This window comes from Danio rerio, chromosome 16 (genome assembly GCF_052040795.2).
Source record: "Danio rerio strain M-AB ecotype USA chromosome 16, GRCz13ab, whole genome shotgun sequence".
NCBI lineage: Eukaryota > Metazoa > Chordata > Actinopteri > Cypriniformes > Danionidae > Danio > Danio rerio.
Window position 1 is genome coordinate 23,900,082 of NC_141036.1, and position 12,577 is coordinate 23,912,658.

At 41.1% G+C, this 12,577-nt stretch overlaps 1 protein-coding gene across 3 annotated transcripts in view; it reads left to right on the top strand.

The window, feature by feature from the left end:
* The window catches only part of osbpl3b (oxysterol binding protein-like 3b), a 173,092-nt gene that overhangs the window by 139,602 nt on the left and 20,913 nt on the right, over positions 1-12,577 (top strand). For 2 of the 3 annotated variants that reach the window (XM_087286935.1, XM_087286936.1), the window contains 3 exons: positions 1,368-1,505; positions 3,237-3,300; positions 3,396-3,474. In XM_087286935.1, the coding sequence (XP_087143061.1) occupies positions 1,368-1,505; positions 3,237-3,300; positions 3,396-3,474 (281 nt within the window). Of the gene's footprint in view, positions 1-1,367; positions 1,506-3,236; positions 3,301-3,395; positions 3,475-5,730; positions 6,209-12,577 lie in introns of those variants that run through there. The other variant, XR_015511331.1, reaches the window with a different exon arrangement.

A 12,577-nucleotide genomic window follows, 5' to 3' on the forward strand; every position in this document is an offset into this window, starting at 1 on the left:
CCAGTAATAAACTTATTGTACGTTATACTTTTATAACGGCCATTATTGTTTATTAAAACTGAAATTCAGCAAAAGAGAGGGTGTGGTTCGTATTTTTAATAAAAATGAAAGGCAGTGATGTTATAGACTTCGTTTTGTTATTAATATGCATACAGTGAAGATGACGATCATATATGCAGCACAACACCTCAAAATTTCTGCTGTCTGTTAAGTTGTTATTATCAAAATGAAAATAGCAGTTCCTCATATCATGTTTTTATTTTTATTTTATATGTTAAGAAAGTGAAATAATGTTGCCAGAATAATGTGAATGAGGTTATAAAGTAAACTGTTCCCTTTGAAGATTTACCCGACATGTCCTCGGGAGTCTGTTTTCCACATCAAACTTGCGATGTCTGAACTTACAAGGAGAGGATGCAGGACTTAACTGTGTGAAGGCTACTTAACACTGACGAAAAGCCACAATCAGAGAGGCAAATGTCGGCAGCCCCGCCTCTGTTTTCAGATGTCTCCTTTTTCCCCCATCCACACTGAGACGGAGCAGCAGGGTTTCAGAATGAAAACCTCTTCAGCGTTTCCAAAACGCTCCATTTTCAGCATTCGAAAACTCCAATGTAGTGTGGACTGATGGCGTAACGGTAGCAAAACTTACGCGTTTTCAAACTAAAATGCATTAGTGTAAATGAGGCCTCAGTTTCCTGTTCTTAGCTAACAGATGTTGCACCCGATGTTCAACATATTGTGCATTCAAATATGCACTTCTGCATGCCTTAGTTGTAATTAGTGGTTATTTGAGTTACTGTTGCCTTTCTATCAGCTGGAACATCTCGCATCAACAAGGCATTTGCGCCCACAGAACTTCTTTATAAACCTTAGAGATGGTTGTGCGTGAAAATCCTTGTAGATCAGCAGTTTCTGCAATACTTCAGCTCGTCTGGCACCAACAATCATGTCACGTTCAAATCACCTTTCTGTCCCATTCAGATGCTTAGTTTGAACTGCAGCAGATCCTCTTGACCATGGCTACATGCCTAAATGCATTGAGTTGCTGCCATGTGATTGGTTGATTAGAAATTTTGTCAACAAACAGCTGAACAGGTATACCTAATAAAGTGGCCAGTTAGTGTACCACAAATGACCGTAACAGTGTCCATAATTTGTAAATTGTTCCCTCTAGTGGATTTGTCATCTGAAACATGCAACAAAACATACCAGATGTAATGTATTTTACATAATCTAGGCTAAGTGATGCATTTTCAATGAGCCTGGGTTGGACACATTAGAAACAATGTAATTGTAAACAGAGTGTAAAAATGGCTACTTATAGAACTGCCTTCTTAAATGATTGTATTCTATTCTGTCTGTAGGTTTATATTGCTACATTCGCCGTGTCTGGCTACGCTTCCAGTTATTACAGAGCAGGAGGAAAACCGTTTAATCCAGTGTTGGGTGAAACCTATGAGTGTGATCGTCCTGACAAAGGCTTTCGTTTTGTCGCTGAGCAGGTAGGAATCTTTTTGTAAACATTGTAACTGATGAACAGGAATGTGGATGTTTTCAGGGCTTCTGTAAAAAACTAACATGATAAGGTTTAGGGCTATTGTTACATCAAGAAGACTGATAGAATTACATAAAATAAAGGTTTCTTGGATTAAAGCAGCAGTAACAGTGAAACACTATTGATATTTGAAATCGACATCCTAACAATCACACAACTAGCCAAATGAAACACATCCTTTCCTTTATCACTTGGCCCTAATATTTACTACAAAAACACTATACAACACAGAAAGTAAAAAATAGCTGGAGCACCAGACTAAAATATCCTGGCTTTATGAAACAGCAAAGCCAAATGTTTCATAAATGTTGAGCAGAAACATAGAGTGTTGTGGTGCTCCTTTTGATTGCTCTGATACATCTGTAATAACTGTTTTTATTTGATAATCCACTTTTATAAACACAATGTTTGTTTTTCAACACATCTATAGACCATTTTGAGGGATGTAAACAAAAACAAGGGTCCCAAAATATTTCCTGTTTTACATTTTTCATTTCTCTAGCTTCCAAAAATCCAAAAGGAGCTACATATTGATAGATAATGTTATGACACCTGTTTTAACATTAAGTTATAATTGAATTGTCTCTTGTTACAGTTATGAAATAGTTTGACGACAAGCAGGAAATGTTTATGGGCCAATGACATCACCACATTGAAATGGTCTATAGAACAGAACAGAGCAAGTATTCACAAGATGCCATAATAAACATTAATATTGAAATTCTACAATTTTTCTATGATCTATATTTTTTATTTAATATTTGAGTTCTTACTTGAATGTTTAAGATAATACTTAGTAATAATGAATGTTAGTGATGAGGAATATACTGTCATATCTTTATTCTTTTTTTAAATTCTTTTTTTTTAAGTTCAATACAGATTTTAAGACATTTTTAAACATAATATTTTTAAGAGCTAATTTATTTTTTCTTTGCCATAATTACACTCACTCACTCAATATCTTTTCTGTATTTTACAAAAAATAAAACTTTCTTAATGAAAAATAAATAAATAAATAAATTATAATAAAAAAGTCTATTGGAAAAGGCTATATCCATGTTTCACATATTTGTTTTTACCATATGGTTACTGAAAAAAGTTAAGCCTCATTTATGTTATGAGTGACTCGCAGCAACAAGGGACTGTTCATTTTAATGAAGAGTAAGTGACTTCTGGCAACCTCCGTCTATGCAAGCAACAGCGACCATTGGCAACCAGGTAGGCGTGTCGAGTGATCCTATCAGCTCCTGCTGAGGCCGGTTGTATTCTCCCCGCTATAGACTTACATAGACCTGCATTTGCAACAGATCGCCACCCAGAGCAACAGGTAGCTGCAAAGTCGCTGCTAGTGTGAATGAGGCATTAGAAAGAAAGGGTACACTTAGGGCTTGGCGATTAATCGTAAAGTAATGGAAATCAGCATTCAGAACCTATAATCGATCGAATTTCGGAGAGGGCAATAAAAATAAAATGAATAAATAAATGAAAGAATCATTTAAAATGTTTAATGTTTAAAAATCAAGTTAAAATATTAAATTAATTGAAATTTGAAGATTAGGCCAAATCACCTAGCCTTACTGTAGGTACACCCAAGTCGGAATACTCAAAAATGTGTGTGTGTGTGTGTGTGTGTGTGTGTGTGTGTCAATCTCACAGCTTCTTTGCTTTTGTCCTCCAGGTCAGCCATCACCCCCCCATATCATCATGTCATGCCGAATCTAAAAACTTCATCTTTTGGCAAGGTAACACCCCATTAATAATGTATGCTTGTTCTCTCAGCACGAATAAGCTGATGTCTGCAGATGTGAAGCTAATTGTGTTATATGTGATCTTTTAGACGTGAGGTGGAGGAATAAGTTCTGGGGAAAGTCCATGGAGATTGTACCTGTAGGATCCTCTCATGTGGTTCTCCCTGGGTAAGTGTTTCTGAGTGCTCCTTTGGTCCAATAGTGTTGTCTGCGTAAATGTTTGGTAACCAGTGTTTAAATATCGATTTCAAACACATTTCTAAAGACTTTCTTTAGTTTTCAACATAGCATACAGTTAGGTTCATACATATTTGGACATTGATACAATTCTAACATTTTTGGCTCCATACACCAACACAATTGATTTGAAATGAAACAAACAAGATGTGCTTTAATTGCAGACTGTTGACTTTAATTTGAGGGAATTTACATCCAAATCAGGTGAACCTTGTAGGAATTACGACAGTTTGCATATGTGCCTCCCTCTTGTTAAGGGACCAAAAGTACTTGGACAATTGGCTTTTAAGCTGTTCCATGGCCAGGTGTGTGTTATTCCCTCATTATCCCAATAACACTGAGTAGATAAAAGGTCCAGAGTTCATTTGTTTAATTTCTAATCGATTGTGTAGGTGTATAGAGCCAAAAAATGCTAGAATTGTGTCAATGTCCAAACATTTATGCACCTAACTGTATATTAGCACTTTATGTGTTAATCCAGTAATCCACTAATATGTGGGTGTTTGATATTCACTACCAACCTGATGATTGTGACATAATTGTTTAATACATGTTGTGTATTTCTCATTTTCAATGTCCCCCACTGGCTGACTGTCTATTATTCACCTTATGTCTGTTTACATATAAATAATTAAAAGAGTATGAAATATTTATTAGAGTTGAAATAAAAACTGTGTTACTTTGCAATGTTTTACCCTCATCTACACTGACAACTGTATACTGTGTATACCACAAGTGAGATAAAAGTAGAATTTATGCAGTGGTTCTCAGGCAGTGCTCCAGGGCCTGTTAAGTGTAAAACAACATTTCAGAATATTTCTGTATTAATTTATCAGGTTAATTTTGAATGTTAATTCTTGCTCTCAGCAACTGTGTTGAAAAACCTGCATATATGATGAAGCCCAATCTTAAAGTGGTTATTTTTAAATCTAAAATGGCATTTAAATAGATAATAATCAGGGCTTTACATTAACACCTGTCAAATGTGAGTAGATTTCAGCTCTGGCGGGTTAGATAGACATCTCCACTAGCCACTTTGGCTGGTTGTGATCTTAGAATCGAAAAGCAGCACGACTGACAAAAATAACTGTGTTCGCGGGAGCAAAACAGCAAAAGAGAAGGTAAACGTCAAACAAGAGGATTATCATTGTGCGCACAGGTAATGTGATGTTTGCGACTGTTAAAAAGCGTGCGCACTCCTGTTTACCTACGCGAAGTAACCGTGCGATGGGTTCCCTTTGAAATAGACTGGATAAAGAGCGATGATCTTGCACCCACAGTCCTGCTACTTTCAAGAGCTAATATTCTGTTGTAAGCAGCAGCGGTCACTGCTTTTATTTTAATTATTGTTTGAACATTATTAACAGGCCTATTAACCGTGTCACGTGTTCATCCTTCCACTATCAAACACGATAAGTTTCACCTGCTATTTTTTGCTTACAGTTATTTTTGTTAACGGTTAATTATATATATTTTTTTACAATAGCATTGCTTTAATGGGAGAATGCTCCGCGTATGTGTAGTTAACTAGTGATCTGGGACTTTTAGCCAGGACAGATTACTGTGCATATTTCAGATACATGACAATAATTCTTTATTTTAAATGTATAGTTTTATTTAAAGAAAAGTTTTGTTGAATTAAAAAGTGCACTTATAAAGCTATATTTTCCTTGTTTTGACACATAAATCATTGTGGCTAAGAAATACTTATGTGGTGTGGTCAGAGATAAATTTGGTAAATCCATAAATTTTGAGCCCTGAAAAGTCATGTGAAATAAAAACTGATTGCATTGCGACAACCCATTTGCTCATGCACAATGAGCAAGCTAATACACAATGCACACAAGAAGTTAAATGAATAGGGAGGCTTGTGGACTTAACACAACATCTAAATCAAGTCATTTTAGCATGTCAAAGTCATATTTTATGCAAATAAAATATATTGTCCCAATAACAAAAGTGTGGCTGGTAAAAATGGTAAGTGGCTAGTAATGTTGGAAATCTACTAGCCACAGTGGCTGGTGATCAAAAAGTTAATGTCAAGCCCTAATAATATTTTAAATCTTAGGTAAGCCGATTGATTGTGATACTTTTAAGCATTTATTTATTTATTCATCAGCATGTCTCATGGCATGTCTCACACTGTCTGGTTAATACAGCGCAGTAGGTAGTGCTGTCGCCTCACAGCAAGAAGGTCACTGGGTTGCTGGTTCGATCCTTGGCTCAGGTGGTGTTTCTGTGTGGAGTTTGCATGTTCTTCCTGCGTTTGCGTGGGGTTCCTCCGGGTGCTCCGGTTTCCTCCTCAGTCCAAAGACATGCGGTACAGGTGAATTGGGTAGGCTAAATTGTCCGTAGTGTGTGAATGTGTGTATGGATGTTTCCCAGAGATGGGTTGCGGCTGGAAGGGCATCCGCTGCATAAAAACTTCCTGTATAAGTTGGCGGTTCATACCGCTGTGACGACCCCGGGTTAATAAAGGGACTAAGCCGACAAGAAAATGAATTTCTTTATTTTTATAATTTATAGTTTGAATTAGAAAACAGCACCAATAAACATCTGGTAATCAAATGAATATTTTTGATAGATATCACCAAGCAACAGTACTGTTATTCTGCTACAGCAATTCACATGTAAAATCTTATAGAAATGCCTGAAAATGTTATAAAGAAAAAAAAACTGAAGATTCCCTGTTTGTTAGTGCTAATTGCAGTGTTAGCCACAACATAACACACATTCTAGGTTCCCCTTTGGGTGGGGAACTCCAATGCTATTGGTGGATTTGATTCTAGGAAAATCCACGAATGGGAGGATTCAGTTCAGAAGCCAATTGTCTGAAGGAGTTTAGAACGGGCCAATGAATGCCAATGAATTGGCAGCGTAAGCTTGCGCACGTGTGCTTCATTGCCAATTATCTCCGCATATAAGTACAGGTGGAGCAAGCATTTGCTATCCTTTTCGCTTCAGAGACTGTCTAATCGAGTCGATGAGGGTTCCTCTTGCTGAGTACAGCGATATCCGACCTAACGAGTGTCTCCCAGTCCAGAGTGTGTATACGCGGTGGCAGACGGTTGAGCTGGGATTCTCCCTTGCCTGGTGTTCTTTGGGTCCGGTCCTCCAGAGCGGTGCGTATAAGTTGCATTTCTTTCCTGAAAGAGCCACATAGTCGTGCAGCAAGTCCTTTTCAGGATAGCGCTCCGACTGTGCGTTTCTGGATGTTTCCTGTCTCCGGATGATGGGCACGATAATTGCATCACATGTTTGGGGGTCCAACATGTTAATGTGGTGCTCGCGGGCGGTCCATGTCGTCACTACGATGCCATGACCGTTGCGCAGCTAAGATCGCGGCTAGCTTTTGTTAAAGAATGAACCACCCTAGCTGGCCCCTGCTCTGCAGCGGGCACTCGGGCAGATCTTAGTGCCCATTCGGTGCGGGCATCTGCATACTCAATTATCTCGACGACTGGCTGATTTTAGCCCACTCGCGGGAGCAATTGATTATGCACAGAGACAAGGTGCACCGGCACTTCCACCTGATGGAGCTTCAGGTCAACCGAAAAAAGAGCAAACTCGCCCCTGTGCAGAGGATCTCTTTTCTCGGGATGGAGCTGTACTCGGTCACCATGGTAGCGCGCTTCTCCAGAGAGCGCGCTCGCCTGTTGCTGAACTGTCTGTGAGAGCTCGACAGCAAAGTAGTGGTCCCACTGAAATATTTTCAGAGGCTCCTGGGGGATACAGCATCCGCAGCCGCCTTCACGCCGCTCGGATTACTTCATATGAGACCACTCCAGCACTGGCTTCACGATCGAGTCCCAAGACGCGCATAGCATGCGGGCACACACCGAGTCTCTTGTCGCTGCGCTGTGTCGCCGCGCCCTTGGAACGACTCCTCGTTCCTACAGGCCGGTGTGCCTCTAGGACAGGCGTCCAGTCATGTTGTTGTCTCAACAGATGCTTCCAACACGAGCTGGGGGGCCGTGAGTTGCAGGCATGCTGCAGCGGGCCTGTGGAAGGGTGCCCAGTTGCATTGGCATATCAATCGCCTAGAGCTGTTGGCAGTGTTCCCCGCTCTCCACCATTTTTTTTCCGGTGCTGGAGCAGCAACACATGCTGGTCAGGACGGACAGTACGGCGGCGGCAGCGTACATCAACCGTATGGGGGGTATGCGCTCTCGCCGCATGTCTCAGCTCGCGCACCGTCTGCTCCTCTGGAGTCACCCGCAGCTGAAATCGCTGCGTGCGATTCATGTTCCAGGCAAGCTCAACCATGCAGCCGATGTACTCTCACGGCAGCAGATACGCTTTGGAGAATGGAGACTCCACCCCGAGTCAGTTTAGCTGATATGGGCGCGATTCGGGGAGGCCCAGATTGATCTGTTTGCTTCCCCCGAGAACGCTCACTGCCAGTTGTTCGGATGCACTGGCCCACAGCTGGCCTCAGGGCATGCGCAAGTATGCGTTCCCCCCAGTGAGCCTGCTCTCGCAGTTACTGTACAAGGTCAGGGAGGACGAGGAACAGGTTCTGCTAGTTGCGCCCCTCTGGCCCAACCGGACCTAGATATCAGAGCTCTCTCTCCTCGCGACGGCCCTCCTCTGGCGGATCCCCTTGAGAGAGGACCTACTCTCTCAGGAAAAGGGCACCATCTGGCACCCTCGCCCCGATCTTTGGAACCTCCACGTGTGGTCCCTAGACGCGAGGAAGACTTAGGTAACCTACCGAGTGCGGTGGTTAATACCATCACTCAGGCTAGAGCCCCCTCCACGAGGCGCACCTACGCCCTGAAGTGAAGTCTATTCACTGAATAGTGCGTCGCTCGCAGAGAAGACCCCCGAAACTGCCAGATCAGTGTTGTGCTCTCTTTCCTTCAAGAAAGCAGGCTGGAGCAGGCTGTCGCCCTCCACTCTTAAGTTTTATGTGGCTGCCAACTCCGCTTATCATGACGCGGTAGCTGGCAGCACCATGGGAAAGCATAACCTCATCATCCGGTTCCTCAGAGGTGCTAGGCAAATTAATCCACCCCGCCCCCCTATCATGCCCTCTTGGGATCTCGCCCTCGTTCTCACGAGCTTGCGTACAGATCCCTTTGAGCAGCTTGAATCAGTATCTTTAAGATTTCTGTCCCTAAAGACAGCTCTGCTGGTCGCGTTGGCCTCCATCAAGAGGGTCGGGGACCTGGAGGCATTTTCGGTCAGTGACTCATGCCTGGAATTCGGGCCGGATTACTCTCACATTATCCTGAGACCCCACCCGGGTTATGTGCCCAAGGTTCCTACCACACCCCTCAGAGATCAGGTAGTGTGCCTGCCAACGGCTGCCCCAGGAGGAGGCAGACCCAGCCCTTTCTTTGCTTTGTCCAGTTTGCACACTGCGTATCTATCTGGACCGCACTCAGAGTTTTAGATCATCTGAGCAGCTCTTCGTCTGTTATGGCGGTCGGCAGCAGGGAAGTGCCGTATTGAAACAAAGATTATCCCACTGGATTGTGGATGCCATTTCACTTGCTTATTAGAGCCGAGGTGAGCCGTGTCCCCTGACAGTGCGTGCGCACTCCACTCTGAGCATCGCATCCTCTTGGGCGCATGCAGGCGGCGCCTCTCTAACAGACATCTGTAGAGCTGCAGGCTGGGCGACACCCAACACATTTTCAAGGTTTTACAACGTGGAGCCGGTTTCCTCAAGGGTATTAGGTAACCCTTTGTGAAATACGCTTGCTGCGCCATTCTTCCTAACACGGAGATACGTGCGCCTTTTTATCTGTCAGTAAAGTTCCCTGTCAGGTGAGCCCTGCAGATTCCTCTGAGGCCCCCAGCACTGACTCAGCGGAGGAGTCACTTGCTGGTCCACTACGTTGTAGGTCTGCCCACTGGTCAGCCCACGTTTTGGGTATAGGTGCCCGCTATGCGTGATCCCCACTAGGCGATCCCATATGCTTATTCTGCCACGGTTCAGTCCCCCCTCTCGGGCATACCCATGTCTTCCTTCTCCGCTATCCACCTTTATTATTATGCGTACTCCCCTCCTAAGGGCTAGTCCATATTTACCTGCCATCATATCTCCCCACTGGGTAGCAGATGGCCTCAGCAGCGTCCTCCCTATCGGGACTGCACGCTTCCCAGTGTACTGTCGTATTATTCCTAGAATTATCTAGACGCTTGTAACTTCCCAAAAAATATATCTAAATCCGTAAAACTTCTGTTGAAGTGGGATAAGTAAAGGCCAGGGACACGTTGGAGGACCGCGCCTCCCATGATGTAGGATCATTCACACTTGCTTGACAATCCTCTCATCGGAGGCGTTAGTAAGGTGCAGTCATTATGGCGTTTTCCATAGCTTCTCCCATTCGTGGATTTTCCTAGAATCAAATCCACCAATAGCAATGGAGTTCCCCACCCGAAGGGGAACGCTCTGGTTACTAAAGTAACCGGATATGCTATTTACCATCGACATAATGACTGTCCCTTAGCTGTTAGTTCAAGTCTCTTCAGCTTAAAAGGATAGCGAATGCTTGCTCCACCTGTGCTTATATGCGGAGATAATTGACAATGAAGCACACGTGCGCAAGCTTACGCTGCCAATTCATTGGCATTCATTGGCCCGTTCCATACTCTTTCAGACAATTGGCTTCTGAACCGAATCCTCCCATTCGTGGATTTTCCTAGAATCAAATCCACCAATAGCATTTCCGTTTCCCTCCTCGGGGAATGAGGGTTAATTTAGTAACCAGAGCGTTCTCTCGGCAGGTCTTTAAAGTGTTTATTTAGAGGCTGATTTCAAATCTAAACCACTAAACCCATACTAAAACATTTCTAATTTAAAAAAATTGTGAAAAGTATGAGAAAATATGGTTTAAATCACTGAAACCATAAAATTTTTTCAAGATATTCGCTATTTTTAGCTATTTTTGAAGAATTTGGTTTTGTAAATTCATATTTTATGTTCATTCATTGGATTTATCAGGAGTCACCACAGCGGAATGAACTGCCACATATTTCATATAATATATTAAAATATTCAGTTTATATTCACTGATCAAATATCTTATTTCATAAAGCAATTGTTTATGTTTTAGTGTCTTAGATGAAACTTCTCTATTGTTATGGCTTCATATTTTGCATGTTTAAGTGTCAGAGTTTTTGGGTGATTAGACTTTCAATTTTATCAAAAATAATGACAAATATTTTAATATGTGTTAAAATTGGACCTACCCGAGAAATGCAAATAAGAATTTTATTTGAACGTGAACTAATCTACGGTCTATATAATGATTAAATGAAACAAGTGCTGATTGTAAGTGTAAAAAGTCTAACATTAAATTAAAAATAAGTTCTGAATACATTATGGAACAGAAACTGTAGTCTGCTGTTTCTGTGTTGCAATGTAACCCACGGCTATTGGAAGACCTTAGAGAAAACAGATCGAAGTCTGTGTAATTGATATCTTAAATATGATGACACTGTTCACATGATAACGGCACCTGTGTTAGATGTTGACAATGTCCTTGTTTTCATAAAGCAGAAAAGCTGTTATCTGTTCTGGAAACACCAGACCAAGGTGAGGTGTTGAACAGCAGCAGCCAGATACAGTATTCAGCAGCACACTATTCACGGACATATGATGACACACCGTCTGTGCTGTGTGGGTTGCATCAATTTTATACAGGTTTTCTGATTTTATGAATGAAACCGATTGTCCTCCAACAAACTCACCTCACAATGTAAAGCTTTTGGTGAGATACTTTTGTGTCATTTTTGAAAGCGCTTGGATTCAGGGCAATCAATACTAATACAAATAATCCTAAATTAGTTATTTAAAATATTCGTGCAAATATCGTATCGTAAGGCGAAACATGATTATGACAACATAGGCTGATTCCGAAAGCGTAGCCCTATGTATGTTTCTGGAGATTGCAAATTACGTAGCCAGAGCTACATATGGCCAATGTTGGGCAAAGTTACTTTTGAAAGGAGTGCATTACAATATTGAGTCACTTCCCCAAACAAGTTACTAATTGCATTACTTAGTTACTTTTTCTGGAAAGTTATGTGTTATGTATACTGTTGCGTTACTTTTCCTTTCCTGGCTTTTCATTTTCCTTTAAAAAATTGTAGGCTAAAATTGTACTTTGAGAACTTTCTGAGCCCTGAGCTATACATGCTGTAAACAGATTAATGAAAGCAATTAATGAAATTAGCAATGTGTTTGCTACTTTCGAATGTTTTGTGTTATTAGTTAAATAAATTCTCTGTCCATTGAGATAAAGATTGCAATAAAGCCTAAGAGTATTAATTTATTTATTTCAGGCAAAAACAGATTTAAACCTTTAAAATATTTATTAAGAAAATTAACAGTTAGACAATTAAAATCATTCCCAAATTAAAATAAATCTTTGATCTTTATACATTGAATAAATTGCTTCACCTGATCTTAACAAATGTGTAAATCATTTCCCAATATTACTATATTGCAAAAAGTAGTCGCTCCCACAGTAACGTTAGACAGTGGCTGCATCTCCTCATCAATAAAATCAATAGTAATTTTTTTTGTTTAGTCGAATTAATTGATTTACCTGGAAAACATGAACTGATATCAATAGTAGGTGAAGGTGGGGTGCGGATGTAGTGCTTCGCATCCAGTTTTGTTTTTTGTTTTTTCAATGTCGTGTTTCTTGCAATTGTCTAGTGTTTTACTTACACACAATCTACACAACAACAATCCACTTTTCTTCGATGAGTTCGAAATTACAAGAATCCATTGCAAAAATGTAAGTTAGCCATTGTTTCTGTTTTTGACTGAAGTGCTGACAGGCAATTCGCGAATGAATCGTTTGTTTTAACTGGATCTTCTAAGTGAACCGGTCAAACCAGTTCATTAAATTGAATGGAGCTGTCGTGAAACGATTTGCATCTTCAGTAAGTGCTAACATACCGGATACCCCCTCTGACTCAGAATAAACCCATATCAGTTAGTAGAACAGTTAGGAGATTCAGTTAGTAGAACAGTACACTGACTCATCTGCTGTGAAAAAATAGACCTGAT